The sequence below is a fragment of the Onychostoma macrolepis genome, chromosome 22 (assembly GCF_012432095.1).
Source record: "Onychostoma macrolepis isolate SWU-2019 chromosome 22, ASM1243209v1, whole genome shotgun sequence".
Classification (NCBI taxonomy): domain Eukaryota; kingdom Metazoa; phylum Chordata; class Actinopteri; order Cypriniformes; family Cyprinidae; genus Onychostoma; species Onychostoma macrolepis.
Window position 1 is genome coordinate 33,748,455 of NC_081176.1, and position 24,439 is coordinate 33,772,893.

Genomic DNA, 24,439 nt, shown 5'->3' on the forward strand with positions numbered 1-24,439 from the left:
TTGAAGTTTTCAATCTGGATTCAGGTGAGGAAGCTGGAACTCTATCCGGGTCACACGGCACCATCTGTTGTGAACTTATATCTTCTAAAGTTTAGGCAACTCAGAAGTGAAGACCAGGAGACTTCGGGTTGTATCTTCAGCAGGATTCTTTTATTGAGAACACAAGCTGTCGGTAGCTGTAGTCATCGAAAATCTAACTAAAGCAGTGATACATTGTAATTTATATACATTTAGGGGGCAGGGCTTAGGAATGGAAACCAAGCACCTAGGTGACAAAATTAAACAAAGCATGCAAATGAGAGAGGATTTGATTCTATCAAGCTTTCAGTGAGCCCAGGGAGGAAGGATGGATGAGTGGACCAAATGGTCTTTCTCTCAGATCTTCTTGTCTGATTAGAGAGTTTATTGTCTTATGGCATGACATTTGCATTGTAAGGGTTTCTGGGTGTTTGGCTTCACAAAGAGATCAAAGCCTGATTGAAGAGTTTGTTTTGTGGCCTGACATCTGCTTTGTAAGAGTTAACAGGAACTGACAACCTCTTGCTACAAACTTTGTATATCACAGTCGTTCATCTGATGTCACCATCTTTACCATAAATGCTAAATACAATGTATACAACTTCTTCAGTTTGTACATTATTACATTGGAATCTAAATTAAACATTTAAATACATTTGTAATCCCACAGTGGCAAGAATCAGGAACCAGGAACCGGGAAATCAGGCAAGGCAAGACTAAGACTAGACTAGACTACGAAAACTAGAGCAGGCTCCGTAAAGTAGCTATCAGCTATCACAGTGATAAACGCTATACAATACTTGGCCGAGAGGAAGAGGAAGTCCATGGCTTAAGTAAGGCGTGTGATCAGTGCAATCAGCTGTGTGTGTGTCATCAGTGCGATGGATGATGGGTATTGTAGTCCGTGGGTGACGTGCAACAGTAGTGTAGTTCAAGAGTCAATGTAATCGGAGGGCGACGTCTGGTGGCAAGTGGACAGAAGGCCACAGACAGGATTCGTGACATGTGTGCTAAACGTATAGCCTAATCATTTTCACAAATACACGCTGTAAAATAAAAAGATATAAAATAACATAAAAATATCCCTTATGAAAATTAACTGTGGTTACAACCTAAAAAACATGGTTATTATAGGTAAACCATGGTAAAAACAAATTAAACATGTTTTGCTACACTAACCATAGTTTAACCATGGTATTTGTAGTAAAACTGTGGTTATAGGCTACAACTGGTAATAAAAATACCCAAAAAACACGGTTAGCCTACTATAGCCTACATTTACTATAGTAATACCATTGTTAATTTTTGTAAGGGATTGTGTATAATAATATGAAATAAATATTTTACAGTAATAGATTATGACATTTACATCACAAAATATCAGGGAGTGACATTTATTTGATCTGAAGGAGGGTTGCTGTAAGCCCCATCAGAACTGGGTTGTGATGCAGGGGGACGGGACTAATGACAGGTCATTGAAGGGTAAGTCTAGCCTATCTGGAGTGCATATAAATATGAATATTAAGCTTGATATATTTCATACGTTGTATATCCATAACTGCTGTCAGAGTTCTGATGTTGTGTGCTACCCACTTGTTTGCTACAGTTGTTTTTACTTATTAGAGATACAGAACGCCACACAGCAACTTTTCAGCATTGCACCAAGCAAAAATCAATCGAAATCATAACAAAAAGTAAAGATCAAGCATCTAACAAGGTCTCCACGCATTAATTCAAACAGTTTTTGTGGGCGTTCCCAGCAATGCCGACCAAGTCTATAGGCATCTGGAGTACATGCGTTATGAACATTATTCAAATTCTTTATTGAGAAAATAGCATTTATATTATTTATATTTATATTATATATGTTATATTTATAACATTTTATAACACTAAAAAAGATCTGGTCAAATGTCAGTATTTTGGAAAGAAGTCTCTTCTGATAAACAAAGTTGCATTTATTTGATTAAAAAAATACAATAAAAACCATAATATTATGAAATATTATTACAATTTAAAAGTACTGTTTTCTATTTAAACATATTTAAAACTGTAATTTATAGTTGTGAAGCCAAGCTGAATTTTCAGCATCATTACTCCAGTCTTCGGCGTCAAATGATCCTTCAGAAATCATTCTAATATGCTTATTTACTGTGCAGTTATTAGTGCTTAGTTAATAATAATGGTTCTTGTTTGTATTAATGCCGAGAACATTTTTTACAGCTTGACATTTTTGAGGAAACCTTATTTTTTTTCTTTCATGATTCTTTGATGAACAGAGAGTTCAAGAGAGCAGCATTTATCTGAAATAGAAATATTCTGAAACATTACAAAAGTCTTTATAATCACTTTTGATAAATTGCATGCATCCTTGTTCATTATTTTATTTTGTAATTTTTTTAGTGGTTTCCACAAAACTATTCAGCGGCACAACTGGTGCTAAATTAATACTAATTACTAAATTAATGCTAAACTAATTAATTAACTAAATTAATACTATTTTTTACAACTGAATTCTTATTTCTTCATTTTGATTTGAAGATGAAATCTGTAATATTGTAGCTGTTCTTGGCGCTTCCCTGCAGTGTCTTTTCCGCTCTGTGAGGGGCGGTATGGCACTGCTTGAGACGCTCTTATAAAGACCAAACACACCGAGAGGAGGATATTACCCGCACATACTGCAGATGATAGCCGTGTGTGTGAGAGAGAGAGAGAGAGAGAGAGAGAGCTGGGGAAGCCTGGCACTGCATTGCAGATCAACAAACGTGAGACAGGAGGAGACTGCAGGAGTCTGCAGGGATGACAGACACCGTGGGATTCCCTCATCTCTGTGTGTGAAAGAGTAAAAGACACCCAGCCCTCACTGGATGATGTTCATGATACAAGCTGCATCATAAGTGACAAGAATAAATGCTTCATAGTAGTTCTTATGATGCAGAAGAAACTGTTGTTTCTGTTGTGCTATTGCAGTCCTTCATGCAGCAAAATGTGTTATTTGTTGCAAAATATATAATGACAAGTAATGAATGAAAAGTCTCATCAACCGTGAGCAATGTAAATCATAATTATAATCTGAAAAATACTAAATATTGGGTAACACTTTATTTTATGGTCTCTTAACTACTTGCTTATTAGCTTGCATATTACTAGAATACTAGCCATTTATTAGTAGCAATTAAGCACATATTAATGCATTATTCTACATCCCTAATCCTACCCAATACCTAAACTTAACAACTACCTTACTAACTATTAATAAGCAGCAAATTAGGAATTTATTGAGGGAAAAGTCGTAGTTAATAATGAATAAGTGTTCCCTATTCTAAAGTGTTACCAAATATTGTATAGAACGAAACTATTGGGTCCTTGTTCTTTAAACTTGTGTGACACTATGATACCCGATATTGCATATATCCTCACAATAGCCACAAAGATTCACTGATTCAGTGGAGAAACTGATTAAAAGGACATTACTTTCTCCCTTTTCTCTTTTAACAACATTCTTCTTCTTCTTTAATTAAACTAAAAAGGTGACACTGAGATTTATATCACTGTTCTCTGGAATACTTTGTCAGTCATCAATGAGTTTTGATTGATTGTGTGTGTGTACTGGTATTCTCTATGTGGGGACCAAATGTCCCCACAAGGATAGTAATACCAATCATTTTTGACCTTGCAGGGACATTTGTTTAATTTACTTTCTTGTCTCCATGAAGAAAACAGTTTGTACATCGTTCAGTTTGTACAGTACTAAAAATTTACCACTCCCTTACGAAAACTTAACCATGGTTTTACTATAAATAAAACCAAAAAACCATGGTTACTATAGTTAAACCATGGTAACCACAAATTAACCATGGTTTTGCTACACTAACATGGTATTTTTAGTAAAATGTAGTTATACAAATGATAATCAATGCGACAATAAACCATGGTTAATTAACACAGTGTGTGTGTACTGGTATATATGGTTTATGAGGACACAAATGTGTATAATAACATGGGTACTACAACGTAAACATGGTTTAAGTTAAGTTAAGTTAAGTTATGAGGACACTTCCTGTGTCCCCGTAAACCAAAAGGCTTAAAAAACATACAAAACGGAGTTTTATGAAATTCAAAAATTGCCAGTAGTTTCCTGTAAGGGGTAGGTTTAGGTGTAGGGCAATAGAGTATAAAAACCATTACGCCTATGGAAAGTCCCCGTAAACCACAAATGCCAGACTGAGTGTGTGTGTGTGTGTGATGAGTGCTAAACTACATTTGACATACTACAGCTGTGCTGGTTAACACACTAACATACTCTCATATTGAAATTGTACAGATACAATAGCCTCATGAAAATTGGGTTGCCTTTTCTTTTTCCACATCAGGCTAGTGCCAAATTATGACTAAATATGCCAGCCGACATTAGTAGATATTCCCCTTGGAAAACTTGGACTTCAGTAAATCATTTTAATATATATATATATACAGTATATAAAGGAAAAATAATGAAAGAACGTGATGTGTGGCCAAGTATGGTGTCCCATACTCGTAGTTTGTGCTCTGCATTTAACCCATCCAAGTGCACACACACACGCATACACACACTGTGAACACACACCGGGAGCACTAGCCAACAGTGCTGTATGTCAGTGCACTGCCCACAAGGCTATTAGCTTCGACTAATAGTTTTAATAAAACAAAGGAAAGGACACAATGATTTGGAAGTAAAATATATAAATATGAAATACGATATTAAATACGAAGTTAACACTGTGGAATGTTCGTCTTATATGTTGATTTACATGCAAGATGAAGTAATTTAATAAGTAGAATAATTCTTTATTTATTTTGATTTGTTTGGCCATTATCTCTGTGATAAGCAGGATATAATGTATGGTTATTAACACAAAATAAATCCCCTCAGAGCAGCTGAAGACCTGTTCTGACTCCCTGATGGGGTTTATTTTGTGGTATTATTTTGTACATTATTACTTACATAGAAAATTCCCACCAGATGTAGGACTTCCCCCTAGAGAGAAGAAGTGAAAATGAATATCTGGTTCAGCTGCAGAAATTGATGAATATTTTGGTTTGACATTGAGAGTGGAAACTGGCCTCTTCCTCTTTTTGAATCTTGGAGGTTAAAGTCTTGCAAGTGGAAGTAATTACAAATTGTCCAATGTTACCACACTTTCACTGTCCTTCATGTTAGCATGTATGTGTTTGTATAGGCATGTTCCGTTATTAATAATTATTAACTTTGAGTAATATATGAGTACCCTTGAGTACCCAAGGTCCAAAATCTACCTTTTGCCAGACACATTGAGTACATTTATCAGGGATCAAATTAAATAGAGTTTGGTACATCAAAAACAAAACAAACAAAACCTTTTTTTTTTTTTTTCAGCATAGTGTCAAGTGAATTTCGGTGAAGATCACCATGAACGTTGTAAGAGAAGTTGGCAATACAACCATGCATAAATTGGTATCATTATTCTGTGATTCAGAATAATTCTGTGATTATCTGGGACATTAAACCAACTGAAACAAAAGTCACTTCAACAATGTTATATTTCGCTCTCAAGTTGTGTCACAATACAGTAAAAAAGACCCCGTTTTACGTCAATATGGGTGATTAATGTACATGTGACCCTGGACGACAAAACCAGTCTTAAGTGACAATGTTTCGAAATTGAGAGTTATACACCACCTGAAAGCTGAATAAATAAACTTTACATTGATGTATGGTTTGTTAGGATCGGACAATATTTGGCTGAGATACAACTATTTAAATATCTGGAATCTGAGGGTGCAAAAAAATCTAAATATTGAGAAAATCGCCTTTAAAGTTGTCCAAATGAAGTTCTTAGCAATCCATATTGCTAATCAAAAAATAAGTTTTGATACATTTACGTTAAGAAATTTACAAAATATCTTCATGGAACATGATCTTTACTTAATATGCTAATGATTTTTGGCATAAAATGAAAAAATTACAATGTATTTTTGGCTATTGCTACAAATATACCGCAGCAACTTGGTCCAGGGTCACATTTGATATCACTGTACTTGGTATGCTGAGGAATCTGTAGAGACTTAAAGAGGTCTAAAGAGTCTCATGATTTCAGCAAATCTTAATACCCTGAAAAATCTAGGCATGATCGAAGAAAAAACATTGAAGCCTAAGTATAACTTTGACCTGTTGGTGGCATTAGATGGTTAAAGCTAGACCACAAATTTGTTGCCAGCAATCTCCCCATTACTGTGCTAAAACCTCCTTCCATGCAGTTCAAAGAGCTTCCATGGACTCGAAGTCATATTCAGCTCAGCACTTTTCACAATGCATTTAAAACAGCTTTACAGAATATCATGCATGCATATATTACACCTTGAAACAGCTCCCAAAGCAGCCAAAGACGACTGTGACAAAGAAAAAAAACGGCACAAGATAAAACTCCACAAGGTAGCAGAAGGAAAAAACCTTGTGAGGAAACAGACTCAGGATGAGCCCATCCTCCTACAACATTACAGTACTTGCACTTAAATATTATATAGTGTGTATTATGTTTTAATAAAATAAATTGAACTGATTTCATTTTTCAATATGCTTTAATAAAATAAACCGATTTCATCTCTCAGTATGGTAATAAGGAAAACACAGACTGTAAGGACAATCATTAAATTAGCAGTAGTTAGTCTAGCTGGTATAAACTGTAGTTGGTAGGTGTATGTTGATTTATAATCTTTTGAGATCCATTCTAAATGACTGGAATGACTCCAGCGATACAGCAGTAAATGGTTTTTGGAGTCCAGACTGGAGCGATGCATGCGGTGGTCAGTGAAGACCCTCACTGTCTGGCCACTGCAAAAAAGGCAGTGGGATGCGAGGCAAAGCCTGGAATACAGAATAAAGTGACCTTGGGATGAGTATCCTGAGGTGGAAACATGGAAAAACAAATAGATGGTATTCTGATGTGGAAACATAAAAGAAAATGGCCAGGTAATAGTTTACATTACCAGTCTACCAGTCTACGTCATCATTTTTCTCAGTAAATATATTTGTAAAGGTGCTGTTTTCACCAAATGTCAGTAACAATCCAAGTAATCAATACATACAAAGAAAACAAAACAAATAAGTTCAGAAATTAAGTTATGTATAATAAAATGGAATGACACAGGAGGAAAGTATTGAGCTACTGAAATGTATTTAATACTTCGTACAAAAGCCTTTGTTGATGATGACAGCTTCAAGACGCCTCCTGTTTTGGCCCATTCTTCCACACAGTCTTCAAATCTTGAAGGTGCTGTGGCCTCTTCTATGAACTCTGATCTTTAGTTCTTATTTTCTACTGGATTCAAGTCAGGTGATTGGCTGGCCATTCTAGCAGTTTTATTTTCTTTCTCTGAAATCAACTGAGAGGTCCTTGGCTGTGTTTGGGATCATTGTCTTGCTGAAATGTCCACCCTTGTTTCATCTTCATCATCCTGGTACTGTAGGTGTTGGGACTGAAGCTAATATTAATTTCCATAGACAAGGGGCAGGATTGCTTTCTAATTACTGACAGATTTCAGCTGGTGTCTTGGCTGGTGTGGATACTTTTCTTCAGCAAGGACACATGAAATTGATCAAAAGTGACTATAAAGACATTAATAATTTTACAAAAGATATTTGTTTCAAATACATGCTGTTGGACTTTATATTCATAAAAGATTCCAGGGAAAATGCATCATGATTTCCACAAAAAATATTAAGCAGCAAAATCTGTTCTCAAGGATCACGTGACACTGAATACTGGAGTAATGACTCCTGAAAATTCAGCTTTGATCACAGAAATAAATTACATAATTTTAAATATGTTAAAATAGCAAAGAGTTTTTTTTTTTATTATTGTTACTGTATTTCACTGTATTATTGTTGCAGCTTTGGTGAGAATAAGAGACTTCTTTCCAAAACAAAGAAACAAAAAATCCAAATTAATTCCAACTTTTGACTGGTTACCAAAGACCATTTTAAAAAAATGTTAATTTTATAGACATTATAATAAAAATAAAAAAAAAGCTTAAAGGGGTGGTTTACTGCGATTTCACTTTTGTCATTTTAAATAGTGTGTAATATTGCTGTTGGCGCATGAACAGTATCTGCAAAGTTGCTGCGCTGAAAGTTCAATGTAAGCGGAGATATCGTCTTTTAAAAATCAGGAAGTTTAATGCCTACAAAAACGACTCATATGGGACTACGACGAGATACTTCCCGGGTTGCATACGTAAAAAACCCATAAATTTGCATCAACCCCTCCCTCCGGAACATGCAAAAGAGGGGGCAAGGCCATGTTCTGCGGCTTTGTCGAAGAGGAAGAGTTATAGTGGAGAGTTGTAGCCATGCCGTCGAAACTGTGTTATTTTCACCCAGCTGTCAGGTCTTCTGTGTTCGGGCTTCCTACGGACGCTGTAGTTCGTCAACAATGGTTAAAATTTATGTTTGATTATGTTCCTGACAATTACAATCCTAATTTAGCTCTCTGTGCTGCGCATTTTATGGAAGACAGCTTCCAGAATCTACACGAGTTCAATGCCGGATTCACACAGAAACTATTACTAAAACATGGAGCGGTTCCAACTTTAAAACCAGAGGCAGCAGTTGTTGGGCCACAACCTGTAAGTAAGATTTAATAATTTTAAATGTATTTGCATGTATAATTTCAGACGTAATGTTTTAGTTTTATCAAGGACGTAAACAAATGCCAACGCTGGCTTTAGTAGCCAGTTAGTTAAATGCTATTTCGTGTGTCTATGACAAACGCATACAAACATTTTGGACCCGAATTTGTAATTATTAACTAATTTTGTAAATGTATTTTCCATGTATACTTTATGACGTAATTTTTCGATTTGATCAAGAACGTAAACACAAGCCAGTGCTGTTTGGTTATAGTAGCCAGTTAGTTCGATGCTATTTTGTGTGTATAAGACAAACGTGTACAAACTTAAAAAAATTATATGTAATCACAACAGCAAACTTCCATTCAGAAACGTTTTGTAAGAGCTGTGCTTGCAGAAGTTCTGCTTGACTCTCTTCATTACCGCTTTCTGGGTCTGATTCTGGCTCAAACTGATACGGCAATATTGACACCATTATTTACATTTGACTGGAGCACATGCGACTGTCGCCCGCGAAGGTAATGGGCGTGAAGTTTAGCCAATCACAACACACTGGCCTAACTAACCAATCTGAGCCCATTGCCTGTTTCTGAGGGAGTGGTTTCAGAGAATCAGGAAGTCAACCGGTCGTTCAAATAGAGGAGAAAGCGGCTTACAATAAGGCGTTTTTTAACAAACGAAACACGAAGACATGTTATATTGCACCCCATAAACGCAATCAAGCAAAGAAAAAAAGCAGTAAACCACCCCTTTAAATATATTGCGATCTTGATAACTCTCAGAATAGTTTTATCATGTTCATGGATGTGACAATGTTAGTGTATTTGGTCTTGGCAGATCTGATCTGATGTTGCTGCTTTAAAAGATGTGTTGGCTTGCTACTGCCAATATATAGAGCATGTGAGCATGTAAGACATGCTGCTGCTGCATGAATAGGTAAATCCCATAGCAAATCTAGACAGGTGGAGGGTTTCAGAGGAACTCTGATAGCAGACTGCAGGACCAGCTTACAGCGAACACTTGAGCCAGACTATATAAATGTTGTGCGATCAAGCTCATTGGCTGCAGAATCAGCAGAGGCCATTCAGCTTGTGCCGTGTTGTAAATGATTTGATTGCTAGATTGCGTGTCTATTGCAACAGCCTGCACCATATGATTCCTGACTGAACTGGAAATGTGTACTCTACAGGTTAAACCAAGCATTAGCTTAATCTGATACTAGCATGTCTAAAATTCTGACATCAAATGGCCCTTTGTGTAATAAATATTAATTGCGCATTTAATTTACCTGTCAAGGAATTGAATTAAAGGGCCTGTAACTCAGCTTTACTTATCTAGAGAACATGATGCAGGTGATTAGCATAAGACATCAACTTGCACTTTAATTAAATATCTGTCCCAGAATGCTCTGAGGATCAGACGGGCTCTGTGGCCCTAATCAGATTATGAGACCCATCAGAGAAAGTAGACGTTTTTAATTGCTACTGTCTGAAGGAGTCAGAGCAATAAAGGCAAAGCAAACCCATGAAGAACAGTGGCAGGATTCGACAGGCTAACATGAGCTACTGCCGCTTGTGCTGTGCTTGATGAGAGTATATGTTTCAGAAAACGACACACTGCCATTTAAATATATAAATACTTTTATTCAGCAAGGTTGCATTAAATTGATCAAAAGTGACAGCAAAGACATTTCGGTGCTGTTCTTTTTAACTTCCTTTTCATCAAAGAGTGCTGAAAGAAAAAAAAAATCATCACGGTTTCCACAAAAATGTGAAGCAGCACAACTGTATTCAACATTAATAATTAGAGATGTTTCTTGAGCAGCAAATCAGCATATTAGAATGATTTCTGAAGGATCATGTGACACTGAAGACTGGAGTAATGATGCTGAAAATTCAGCTTTGATCACAGGAATCAATTACAGTTTAACATATGAAGAGATCATTTGCAAAAACAGATAACTCCATTTTTAAAAATGTTCAAAAATCATGTTTTTTTTAATCCTGAATTCCAATTAATATCAATCAAACTGCAGTTGTGTTGTTTCGATTAAATAATAATAACAAAAAATAATAATAATAATAATAATAATAAAATACAGGTCAATAAAACAATAAAAAACATGATTTATGAAAATTCATAACAGAAAACAGTTATTTTAAATTATAATATCTGTTTTTGACTATTATTAATCACATAAATGCAGCCTTGGTGAGCAGAAGATACTTATTTCAAAAACATTATTTCAACAACACTGTGTATCACAAAAATACTTCACTAAAATTGATTTTAGCAAGTCGAGAATTTAAAGTTATGAATATGAATAATATTTAATGCAAAGTATAAATGATTTCATATGAACATTTGACACCTTTGAATTGACAGTTTAATTTCTTGTGCTTTCATGTTATTCATTTATATAGATCAACAGGACACAATAAAAAATAAAAATAAGTACAAATACTGTAATTTATATTCCTTTTAAGATAAAAAAAAATGAGACCTAACCTTTGTGTTAAGGCCCATGACCTGATATGAGTGATTTTACATGAAGAATTTTGTGTGTGTGTGTGTATTCATTCCCAAAGTGGCCGTATTAGATTTCCCATTTAGAACCGTCATACTTTAATAACAAAGTATGTCCTCTTATTTAGCTAAACTTGGATCTTGAAAAAAAAAAGTACAGTAATTGTTCAAAGCTAATGTGAAGGTAAGACACTGCTATCAGCTTTAAAATATTTTTCTGTTCCATTTTTCTAATTATCTTCAGACTAAAATCAGAGTAAAAATAAAAGTACAATCAGTAAGTCCCATCAAGTCAGTTTCACAGTGTACACACTGATTCATTATGCGTACAGGATATACATTGAATCAAACATTAAAGTTGTGCAGTGCAAATTTTTCAAAACAAGCGTTTAACACTTCATTGGCTAGGACACGCTATGATATACCTTTCTCCTTCAGTTTCTTGGAAATGACATTTACAAAACAAAATGGACTTAACACTTTATAAAAGATGATAGATTTTTGGCAATAATGCTAAAATCACATGCTAAATAACACTGCTGCTCCTTATTTCATGCTTCATTTGTTCTCATATTACTCCAGACAATGGCATATGCCTCATTTATACACTTAATCAGTTATCATTATTGCTTATCCACCACCTAATTTGTTAACTTTGTACATCTGATAGAAATGGTACATACAGTACATAATACACTTTTTGATATTCCCAAATTTAGCATAATACTTTCCCTTAACTATTTCCTTTAAGTGTTTTTTTTTTTTTTTTTTAAGTTGATCTAAAATAAAAGAGCCAGAGTTATGAAGCTGTTAAAAATCAAAAACAAGTGCAACGTATTTAACATCCACCAAGGATTCACGGACAGGGGAATTTTGGTTCTTTTGCATTTGTCACTATTGCTATATTGCATATTGTCACATTATTAAGAGCACAGCATTTAGTCACATAAACAGGCTACAGTATTTTAGAGTATGATACCAAGATGATTCTATGTGAAAAAACGTATATTCATCATACAGCACATTTTGTCAGTCCCAAACATACAATAACCAGGTTGATGATTTTCCAGGTTAAAGACTTTTGATATGTGGCTTCAACAGTATGTGCAAGGTAGCAAAATGGGCCTATCCATAAAACAATAGCTGAGGAAATCATTCATAAATTGTCACATTTTGCTTGACTGACTGACAAATTATCAGACATATAATTTAACAGTAAAAACAGAAGTTGATTTAGATGACCATACAAAAATGTCAACCATTGTACAAAAGAATTGACAACTGATATTCATTATAGTGACATATTCCATAATATGTAAGTTCCATATATCCATATATTTATGTGTTGATTATTAAAGCGTGTAATTCTTGTTCAACTGAAGGCAAAGGAATTTGATTAAAAAAATAAGTGCCGTTGCACCATATCACTCTAAAAAAATTACACTGTAAAAAAAAAAAAAAGTTGACCTAACTCAAAAAATAAGGCAACCTATTGCAATCAACTTTTTAAGTTAACTCAACTAGCAACTGACAACTTTAGCTCATCTAATGAATAAAAGTCAGTCTATCAAATGTTAAAAACCTGTCAGAGCAGAGTTTTAACACAAATCTAATAGAAAGGGAATTGTTAAAAAAGAATTAATGTTTATTTTCAAAGTTTTCTACATAATATGGGTAGTATTTGCCTCTTAAAAATAAAAGCAAACATTTATATTAATGAACAAATATGTTAAACAAGTTGCAATGAGATGCAGGTATGGTTACGGTAGCAATCCGACTCACACAGACATCAAGAATCAGCTTGTGAACCTCAACAATGGTTACCATAAAAAAAAAAAACTGCAATTCATGCTGGGTACTAGCATAGAAAAAAACTCATCCATGGCTCCCAGCATGCATTTTTATTTTTTTAATGGTCACCATTGTTGAGTTTCATAAGCGGAGTTTTTTTTTTTTTTTATAGTGTGGTTGCACTAATACATCTTTTAACACTCAGTAGGACTGATTTTTATTCATTAGTTGAACTAAAGTTTTTAAGTTGTCATTGGCTAGTTGAGTTAACTTAAAAATTGAACAGTTCTTAAATGAACCTTTTTTTTTTTTCTTGGTGTGAAGAACGTTTTAATCATCTAAAGAATGCTTTTCCACTATATAGATTCTTCTGTGAAATGTAAAACTTCCGTGGATGTTACACAGATTTGGAGAAATTCAGCATTTAGCAACTGATGTAATGCTAAACTTCTCCAAATCTTTTCCAATGAAGAAACAAACTCATCTACATCTTGGATGGCCTGAGATTAAAGTTTTCATTTTTGGGTGAACTATTCCTTTGAAGGTTTTCATGGTGCCACTGATCCCAGCAAAAAAAAAAAAAAGAAACTTTATTTTTAGGAGTGTATGAGCACCTCAACAGGACCAAACCGTGCTCCCTTCTGCCCATTGCATCAGATATGAAACGCAGTTAGGAGAACATGTTGTCATCCTTTTCTGAATCTGGAGAATCTGGTCTTGACATGTCAAATAGGTGTGAAGATCCTGAGGTCTTTCTGTCTTTGAGAAGCTGGAGCATCTCGGCGAGCTGGCCTTCAAGCGCGCTCATTCTGCTGCTGAGGGAGAGGATGTCTCCTCGCAGCTCCTGCTTCAGTTCCATAAAGCAGGCCTGAAGATTCTGCTCTGGAATGGGGCGAAAGGCTCGCTTGCCCTCGACCTGCAAGGGGCTCCGATCCTGAGGGGTTCGAGCGCTCCCGTCACTCTTGGTGATGCCGCTGTCCCACGAGTTCCACTTAGTCCTGTCTGGAAGCATCTCCATGGACTCGGCTTTGGACACAGAACACCAGGAGAGATCAGACTTGGCTGTGGCATCTTTAAACCGCCCCCAGCCTTTGTTTTTGGGAGGTTCCGCTGACTTGTTTCCTGTACAGTTTCCATTAGGGGCCACAGGAGTGCAGAGTTTGGCTTGACATGATGTTCTAGACGTAGAGGAGGAGGACACAGAGGTAACCGGTATGGCTGGACTTTCAGTGACTGTGACGACGCTGGTGGTTGCAGTGATCTCGTGTACCACAGTCTCCGCTCTGCCTCGCTCCACGTCCGGTTCTCCTTGACTTGCTTGCTCCGCCGCCAGACGGGCCTCTTTCTGCTGACGGAACCGCTGGAAGAGACGTCGCACCGGGTGATCTGGAGGAAGATTTAGAGGCGCTTCGTTCTTCCGTCGCAGCATCTCCTCTTCCTCCTGTTTGACGTCACTTATTTTACGGAAGATGATCTGTATGATTCAAACAGGAGAGTATAATTATACATGAGGATGAACTCAGTTTTAAAAGAATTGATTATCTGATAGCTTATGTAAAGAACAGACCAATATTTAAGCTGGAATTAGGCAGGTTCGGCATTAAAGACATCATTTGATGACCATAATGCACAACATGCATTTAAATGAGCCAAATGCAACACGAATGGGATTTGAGAGCTTATGCAGAGGGCAAGATTTTAAGCAAATAGTGACTTTTGGTCTGAATTTTGGACTGTTCCTCACATAGATCTACAGTATTAGAAAACCTGGCATATTGCTGGAATTGAAGATTGTAATAAAAAATATGCTTTTAATTTATACAAGGGTCAATATAAGAGTATCTTTGACAGAGATAATCATTGGTTTAAAATGTGCCAAGTTGTTGTTGTTTTTTCATGTTGTTTTATATGGTTTTGAATAACCTTTAGACCACATTATAAAAATGTAATGTGGTGCAGCTATCAAATAAAAAAGTGCTAACATTTTCTTACACCATACTATAACTGTCCCGACTACTTTAAACCTGTTACAGGAAAAAGGGGGGAATCAATTTTGCAAGAGGTCCTATAGGTTACAGTGTAATAAAGTTTTGATTAATGCTAAAAAAAAAAAGGACAAAGACAATGGACATCCCTTTTCCAAACTGTATTAAACTATCCTCATCAAATATTCCCAAACCCCATATTACATGCTTCCCAAATACACAAATTACCCCAGCAAACAGTCATAAAACAAAACAAAACCACAATGTCCAGAATAGATGAGTAGGGTTTCAAATACGGAATGTCCACATATGCGGATGACGTTTTGTAAAGGTCTTGCAAAGTAGTGCAGTTCATAAGTAGTTTAACAGTCTTATCTGTTGATGAGACAATAGATGCAATGTAAAATCCTTGCAGAGGTAGGCCGGGAAGATTTGGGTAAAATCCTTGGACAGGCGCAATCATGCATGCATCCATTCCTTATTGACACTAGCATGCCACCTTAGCATGAATTGGGACAAACAAAAATCCTCTAGAAAAGATAACAACTTATCAGAGTCCATATAGTAACCAAACAAACATAATACACAAAACATTAAACAGTAAACTCCACTAAAGGTTAAACTTAAAAGTACCCTCAAATTGTATTTAGACAACAAGGTACAAAATAGAACAATAAACGTACGGTTGAGCAGCAAACTAAATGTTTCTCCAACCAGGATTGTTTGTACAACCATGAAGTCATAAGGGATTCAAACTGAATCTGCTTCTTACTCTACTGCTTCCTTTCTTATACAGAAAAAGGTGAGGCCACAGGTGCCACCTAGAGGTCAGGATGAGCATAGCACCCAAAATAAACCTTGTAACAGAAGGCAACTGTTACAATACGTGTGTACACATCTTAATCGTTTTATAATAATAATAATAATAATAATAGCATATATTAATAATAATCATCATTATTATTATTATTATTATAATATCATTTAAATGGCGGAATGCTGCATTACATGTCTTTCTTTGGTTAACCTTTCTAAAAACTAAATAATGTTTGTAAATAATGTTGATTTATACAACATTCTATAAGTTACCATAAACATTTTGGGAACATAACACCAATGCATGTGAAAAAGCATATTACATACATTTTCCTGAAATTGCAAATATAACCCTCCTTGTACCAACATGCACAAAGATGTATTTAGATCACGAGGAAATGGTTAGTGTCCAATACAGTGGACACTATAGGATGATTTCACCCTTTAAAATCTTCAAAATTATAAAATAATTTATTAATAATTTAATTTCAAACTTCTTACACATAGATGTTATCATGAGCTATAAACACTATAAAATGACAGTAAAAAGGGGTTTTAAAAGTCCATTTCACATACCATTATGCATATAAGTTATAGAAATCACTATACAGTATATTATTATTTATTATATTATTATAAATTAATTGTATATTATTTATAAATACAAAAAAATAAGTGTAAATAAAAGGTTTGGGGAGTTGCACCACATGATATTTTAAAACCTAAATTACCTGTATTTTAAGATCTCTCTATGACATAATTTCCTGTCTCAAGATTTTTCTGCATGTTGGTTGCACCACATGATTTTATAGACAAAGGATTTTTTTTATTTTAAATAAGCAGTAAATCTGTTGCAGTGATATTATTATAATATTTTTTTTGTTTGTTTGTTTTAATGAGGCCATTTTCTTCATTATGATGTCATGATGGTTGTATTGCCATGAATTTTTGACTTTATGTCCCCCATGAATATCAAAATTAATTTTAAAACATAAATTAAAACCATGCTCATTACAGAAAATTGCATATTTAATGAATAAACTAATGGCTAGGATGACATAAATGAGCAACACATCATTGACCTAGAAATTTTCAGAGCCCTTGGTCACTGTGCACTTCACTACATCTATCTGAGCTCTTGACCCTTGAGCATCTCGAACAATGAGGAGCGAGTCACATGGTTCATTTTGAAGTGTTGCTAGAGGGGTTAGTCACTGCTATCTTTAGCTTCACGGTGCATGAAAATCAGGCATTGTAGAAGCAAGTGTGTACCAATTTTTGAAAGAGCAAATCCAATTTATACAATAAGCTGATAAGCGGCTGTACACGAAAGGTTAACATGATTTTTTTTATTTTTTTTTCCTGGATTAAAATCCTGGTTGGTCTCGGTTCCTCTGGTCAAATTCATGTGAATGACTCTGAATCCCATGTGTTTGTCAGTTGCCAAAAGACCCCCTTGAGGTCTGTGATTTGCATGCTGCCGTTTTTGCTCATGGTAACTCATTTCCAAATGCATCACATCACAGCCGATCATGAGCTGTAAATACTATGAGACTACAGAAACACACAGGGTTCCAAACACAAACCCTATCTAAAGCTGTAATATGTAAGGTAAAATACAGGTGTAACTTGTAGGCAGAGCTGGGTAGATTACTTACAAATTGTAATCTGTTACTGATTCCAAATTACATGGCAAAAAAAAATTGTAGTCACACATTTTAGGTAATATAATCAGATTACTTTTTGATTACTTTTAGATTTTTACTTTTGATTACCTTTGTCCTAACTTGCTTATCACATTGATTTAAATAGGATAATCTTGTACCATAATGGTGTAAAAATACAAAGAGTAAGAAAATATATATTCCATTCATTGTAATTAACAACATGAAGTGTATTAAACATTATATTACATCAAGGTTTCCCAAACTGCGGTTCATAAAGGAACTGCAGGGGGTTTGTGAGTTTAATGATAAGCTAACAATTAATTTAATCATAAATCATGTAAAATTAAAATAAATAATTTTAAAATTAAAAACAAATATTTTATATTTACCTGCATGCCATATGACAATTAACCAATGCCAGAGAACTGAACACACACCTTTTTTTTTTTACTATAGTTAATGTGTAATGTTCCTGTTTGAGCATAAACAACATCTGCAAAGTTCAATGCAAAGACATATATTTTCTGTTACAGAATTTGCTTTTTAAGGCCTATAACAAACGGCTGGTAGGGATTACAACGAGCTTCTTCCTTGGTTTGTGATATCACAAACCCTAAAATTTACATAAACCCTGCCCCCAGGAGCAAACAATCACAACACACTGGGCCAGATAACCATTCGAGCCCATTGCGTATTTCTGAGGAAGGGGCTTCATAGAACCAGGAAGTCAACAGACCGTTTTCAGGAGAACGGAAACTGCTGTAAAATATATAAAAAAATAATGCTATTTAAAAAAAATTAATTAATTAAAAAAAAAAACGAAGCATGAACACGTGTTACAGTGCCCCCCATAAACACAATCAAGCCTTTGAAAATAGCTGGTTGACCACCCCTTTAAAGTAAATACAATAGGTGAAAGAGGTTCAGATGACAAAAAGTTTGTGAATGTCTGCATTACATGTAAATAATGAGTCTGAAAGACAAAAGTCTTTCAATAATACATGGTTAAATAACCTATTGATTGATCATTCAAATAAAAATGAATGTGTTCATCAGTAGTTGATGCAAAGTTGAAACACTGCTTAATCCTGAAATGATCTTTGTAAATACAGTGGTCAAATGCTGTGTAATGACTGATCTCTGTGTGAATGTCCTGAGTTCTGAGTTTCTGAGTGTATATAAGCGGCAGGCTATTTTAGAAAGGAAAATTTCAAAGATGAAAAAGAGGAATTAGAGAGAATCAATAAATTAGGAATAATTTATTGCTATTGTGTGAATAATATGTAATCATGTAATCTATAAAAAGGTAACTGTAGTCCGATTATGAGTATTTTAAAATGTAATTTACTCTAATTACAAGTACTTCATTTTTGGAATCTGATTACGTAATCCAGATTACATGTAATCAGGTATAACAGGTTTAACTTATTTTTGTGCAGTTCCTTGCATAATACTATGTTATGACCTTAAAACACTTTTACCATAGTGCATGATTTGTAAACTAGTACATTTTAACATTTGTCTCACAAAACCAGTTCCATATGTATAGCTTTTCTGACTTAAGTAAACTTGCTCGGTAGCGCACCTGGTAAAGCACTATGAAGCTCAGGTACGAATCTGTGAAACATGAGCCACGATAAAAGAGCTCTAAGACTTGTAGAAGTTAAAATAACATAGTTGCTTAAGCAAATGCATTTTATATCATATTTCCTTTTGTTAATGCTATCAGGTTTAAAGTAGGTTTTAGTACAAGTGGTTCATTATTTTCAAACCATTGAGCCTTTTAGCACCACTAATTAGGAATTTAATTTCTGAACTACCACATTACGTACAACAACCAGCATAATAAAACATTTCCAGATTCATGCTCATCTGGATAAAAATGAATACGCTTTTAGCATCACTTACTGGAAATTTCACTTCAAAAGTGTTGTAAATTTTTGAAAAAGCAATGTAACATAATTTTGCCCGAAATGTTCCTACAGGCAATTTTTTTCAATGAGCATGGGTTGAAAAAAACAGTCACTGGTAAAACATCTACTAGAACATAAAGAAATATCTGTGATTTACATGTTGCTTGCAGTGTCAATATGCACAAATGGCCTGTTGACCTCATCATGTTTGTTTTTTTGTGTGGGGGGGGGGGGGCTTTGAATCTTGCAAAGCTCAAGGTCACCTCAAAAAGTGAGGTGCTAACTGGTCAATGATAACCAGGCAATCCTTAACCCTTTGGGTATCACTGTGTTTGTTTAACAAGAATGTTATCACAGGATCAACAAAAGATGCTGATCCAGAAATATGTCTTACTTGGCAAAACCTCAGTCAGTTTCTTCAAACACATCTCACTCTACATCCAAGACAAATTTATCTGGGTCTACATTGGCCTTCAGCTTGTAGACATGGTGGTAATTGTCCAAGTCAACATGCAAATGGAAGAGGACTGTAATATCCTGCAGATATTTCATGCTGTGTTCTTCCAAAAAGGAGGACAACAGCTTTTCATACCCTGGGGGAATTATTATTATATTTTTATTTTACTTAATTATGAATGAACCTGGAGGCTGAATGAAAGCAGAATTCCTGTTTTCCTTCTTTATGTTGGCTAGTGCTTCATGCATTTACTTTGAATATTGCTACAATTGAATTAATTCCAATTGTTTACAGTTAATACTATTTCTTAATTATTTTCTAATCCACTTATTGTTCAAGGAGTCACCGACTCCCTGAAAAAACACTCCTGTCTCTAGGGAAATCTTTCACAATTGAGAGAGAAGACTATTGATTTAATTTGTCTTATTTAGATTAGATTGATCACTGAAGGTGTTGGACACTGAATGGTACTGCATTTAAATGTAAAACAGATTAAAATTAAGCACAGGGCGTTTAGAACTGACAAATGTTTTTTGCAAACCTAATTACAAGCAATATGTTGATGGAAGCGGAAGCTGTCCTAATGTGTTAATGATGTTGCTTCATTAATTCATTCCTGTCTGCAGACTGACTCAGCGAGACTTTGTTTACTTGCCAGGTCACATGAATCTGCTTCCTGATGAAGCCACTTAAGTGCATTGTAAGGTGCAAAAATAAATGGATTTTCTATCAGATCAGACGGATGACTGTGAGATGTGCGGAGGGAGCAGCATTGGACTGGAGGCAGACAATATTCAGGAGTGTCATTTTTCTGATGTGTCAAAGCTAAAGATAATGAGTTTTGGAGGTTAGAGAGGTTCATAGTTTATAAGTCAGAAAACTGACTGAACACAACAAACACATATTTTTGATATTTATATGAGTTTGAGATAACATGAAAAGCATAACATGCTACATAATCATCTGTCTGATAGTGCTGCATGTCCAAGACAAACGTGTTTCACTAGAGCTGGCAAAAGCACATTTTACATATGTTTATCGATGCAGTCAATAACCCACTGGTTTCAATGACAAAAACTTTCAAAGTTGGCATGAAACAGTAGTTGTAATTGTCTTTTCTTCCTTATGTTGTGAGTGAAACAGCTTCTCGAACAAGAAAAAATGTAGGCCGGGAATTGACTGGATTGCTGGGTTGTTGCTGCTTTCTATTGCTGCGATCTCATGTGAGTGAATGGATGTCATCATTAGCTTTTTTGACCAAAAATATATTTAAAATTAAGTTGACTAAAATGTGTCAACGTCTCTGTTAATTTGTAGAAAATAGAGTTGTTGTTTTTTTTTTTTGCATATTTTTGTGTTTTGAAAACAGTCGTGTGGATTTGGAACGACATGAATGTGAGTAAATGATGGCATAATTTTCTATTTTGGCTGAACTGTTTCTTTAAGACATTACCACACGGTAAAAAATTAATCATGGGTCTTGTAATTTTCATTAAAAACAACTAAGGTGATAATTAAAAATAGTGAGTATATTTCATTAAAGAAATTGTGATTCGGTGTTGTATAGAAAATATTGAGGACTTTTTACTAACAAAAGAATAAATTCCTAATTTTTTTTAAAGGAAACTTAAGCAGTTTTGAGGCTTGAATTGAGGAACTGATTAAACTAAAAAAAAAAAAAAAAAAAAAAAAAGAAAGAAAGAAGGCTACCTATTTATTTTAGGAGAATTAGCTCAATTTTGCAGTTTTATTTTAGAGGTGATTGTTAGTTCCCAGCATGCTTTGCATATGGCTGGATATGGAGAGTAAATTTTGAAATGAAATGCGTTTTTGAGTTAAGGGAAACATCTATTAAAGGTCCCATGACATGCTGCTTTTTGGATGCTTTTATATATGCCTAAGTGGTCCCTAGTACTGTATCTGAGGTCTGTTTTCCCGAAATTCAGCCTTGGTGCAGAATTTCAGCCACTACGAGCCAGTCCCACAATGAGCTTTCCTTAGGACGTGCCATTCTGTGTCTGTAGCTTTAAATGCTAATGAGGAGGAGAGAGGCGGGGCAAGGTGGAGGGTGGGTGTGTGGCCTTAACCATCTTCCGCTACCATGTGCTACCATGCGCTAATGTTGACAGTGGATGTATCACAATGGCTCGTAGACACACAGTCCTTCAAGCTTTTCAGTTTGACCCAGAATCTGATCCGGATGGAGAAGCACCGGATGAAGAAGTTGCAACTCAGCGGCTACAGCAGGACGTCTCCGAATGGTTAGTTTAAAATATTGTGTCTGGATACGGTACTTTAGTTGGTTTGTTTATGTATGCTATTACAGTTATTATCATGTAGGTAATGCTAGCCATAGAGTCGGATGAAGGAACTAAAAAAATACTTCGGTGTTCATTTGTTCATCCAAACACTGAGCAACTGCCATGCTTCGCTCGTTTGCAAGCCATGATGTCTCTCGAGGAAAAAAAAATATTGCGCTCGCCTCGCACGTTAGTAGCTCATTTTCTCATGGGCGGGCAAAGCAGAGAAAGGGGAGGTAACCTTTCCCCGTATGACAACATAAAGGGAAGATTCCAGATTGGGCATCAGAGCTTTCATTTTCTCAAAGGTGAAGCAGGATACCCAGGGCTCGGTTTACACCTATCGCCATTTCTAGACACTGGGGGACCATAGGCAGGCTAGGGGGACTCATATTAATGTTAAAAAACCTCACAAAGTGAAATTTTCATGCCATGGGACCTTTAATGTTTAGTTATGTTTGACATTTGAAAGAATTTCTGTTACATTGAAGTTTCCATTGTGCAGTGCAATCCATTGTGCATTGTGCAGAAGAGTAGCTTATGGTTACCATAAGAGCTTATGGTTATGGATACTACTCCTATAAGGCATTATGCCTTGTTCAATGAGCAGTAGCTTTGCTCGTGCTAGTGCAGTACTGTCCAATATTTCTCAAGTATTTTCCTACTTGAGCTGTTTGGCTGTATACAGTCTTTTAAATGTACAAAATAACTCAAAGTCAAATACAAACAGTCCTCACTCAAAATCACAGACTTTTGAGAACCGACTTAAAAGAATGAGCACGTTTCACAAATTATATTAAATTCATTGTGTCATAGATTAATTAATTTAGGAGATTTTACATAGATTCCATTAAAAAACCAAGCCTTAAAAACTACTCAAAAATATTAAGTGTGATATTGTTACCATATATATATATTTTAAGTAAATAGCAAGTAAGTAATTTTTTACAGTGCAGAAGGTTTAACAGTAATGATTTTAGAGTCTTTAAAGAGGCGCAGTAAGATAATTGCACTTTCAGCACAAACTCCCATGAGTGTGGAAATGTATCCAGCTGTTACAGTATATCATTAACGCGCTCTAGCACACTTCCATCTTCATTTACTCGCTCCAGTGAAGGTGACCAGTGACAATTTACTGCTCATGATGATCAGTAGAGTCACAGGACTTAAAATTGTCTTCCATTGTCCATTATTAGCATAGAGGTGACAGGAAACAGCTGGATGTCTCAAAGATGAACCATTCAAAAATTGACTGTGCAACCCTCAAGTGATATAAGAATTTAAAATTTCAGAGCGACATACTATCCCAAATATTGAAATATATTGGTTATTGAATTTTTTTTTTATTACCTATTATCTACATGCAATGTCATGAGGTCGCAACTACATATAAGTTATCATGAAATAATGTGTACTGTTTTATTTACTTTTTTTTTTTTTTTTTAAACAGTAGGTAGCAAACTGATCATCTGTGAGATTGAAATCTTTTGTGCAATTAATTAAAGTCTCATTAGAATAATTTGTTTGTGAATCAGACTACACTGATTATACTAAATGTTTTTGCATGCAGCAATCAAAGACAACACTATAGACATATGAACACTCAATAATGTGTTGGGAAAAACTGTCTATTTGACCTTAATGTGATGAAGGTGAAGTAATTTGTTGGACATATATTCATTACGTGTCATTTTTTATAAAATTACATGCTTGAGATAGTTTCCAAACCTGCCCATCAGCAGAATCTATTCACAAGGTGAACATGCTTCTGTAATATAATATTTCACAAGCAGCCACTCACCTGAAACTGGTTCAACAACCTCATTAAGCACTTTTTGTGGGCAAACAAGAGACTAGATACTTTCCCCAGGGTTGGATGTGACCTAAATCAACGGTATGAGGCCTTTTGAGAGCCATGTATTACAAAGAAAACAAGACACTGTTGTTACATGTGCACAGGGCCAGGTCGGGCCGCACATGTTTTAGCGCTGTGGTGTGATTATCATATACAGACAGACACAATTATAGCACAAGCCCGGCCACAGATCGATGATACGAGAGACACAGACAGGAACAGAAAATGGAGGAGAATGTAAATAAAGGATGAGTCTGTGGGAGATTGAATTTAAATACCAATGAGGATCATGAAAAGCCTGACCCGCTTGAACAAATGCAGAACTAAAAGGAAAGATGTTGTGAAAAGGATACAAGAGAAATTAAATATTATTATATTTGCAGGGAAGGTGAAAAGCAAGAGAGATTTGTCTGAATTAAAAGCACACAGAAATGTCTCAGTAAGATAAGCAGCTGTTAGAGAGCG

At 35.3% G+C, this 24,439-nt stretch overlaps 1 protein-coding gene across 1 annotated transcript in view; it reads right to left on the reverse strand.

Moving 5' to 3' along the window:
* Positions 1-10,323: 10,323 nt before the first annotated feature.
* Positions 10,324-24,439, reverse strand: part of kcnh1b (potassium voltage-gated channel, subfamily H (eag-related), member 1b) — a 60,091-nt gene continuing 45,975 nt past the window's right edge. Inside the window, exon 11 of the mRNA XM_058761355.1 lies at positions 10,324-14,455. Within this exon, the coding sequence (XP_058617338.1) occupies positions 13,652-14,455 (804 nt within the window). The 3' untranslated portion in view covers positions 10,324-13,651. The remainder of the gene's footprint in view (positions 14,456-24,439) is intronic.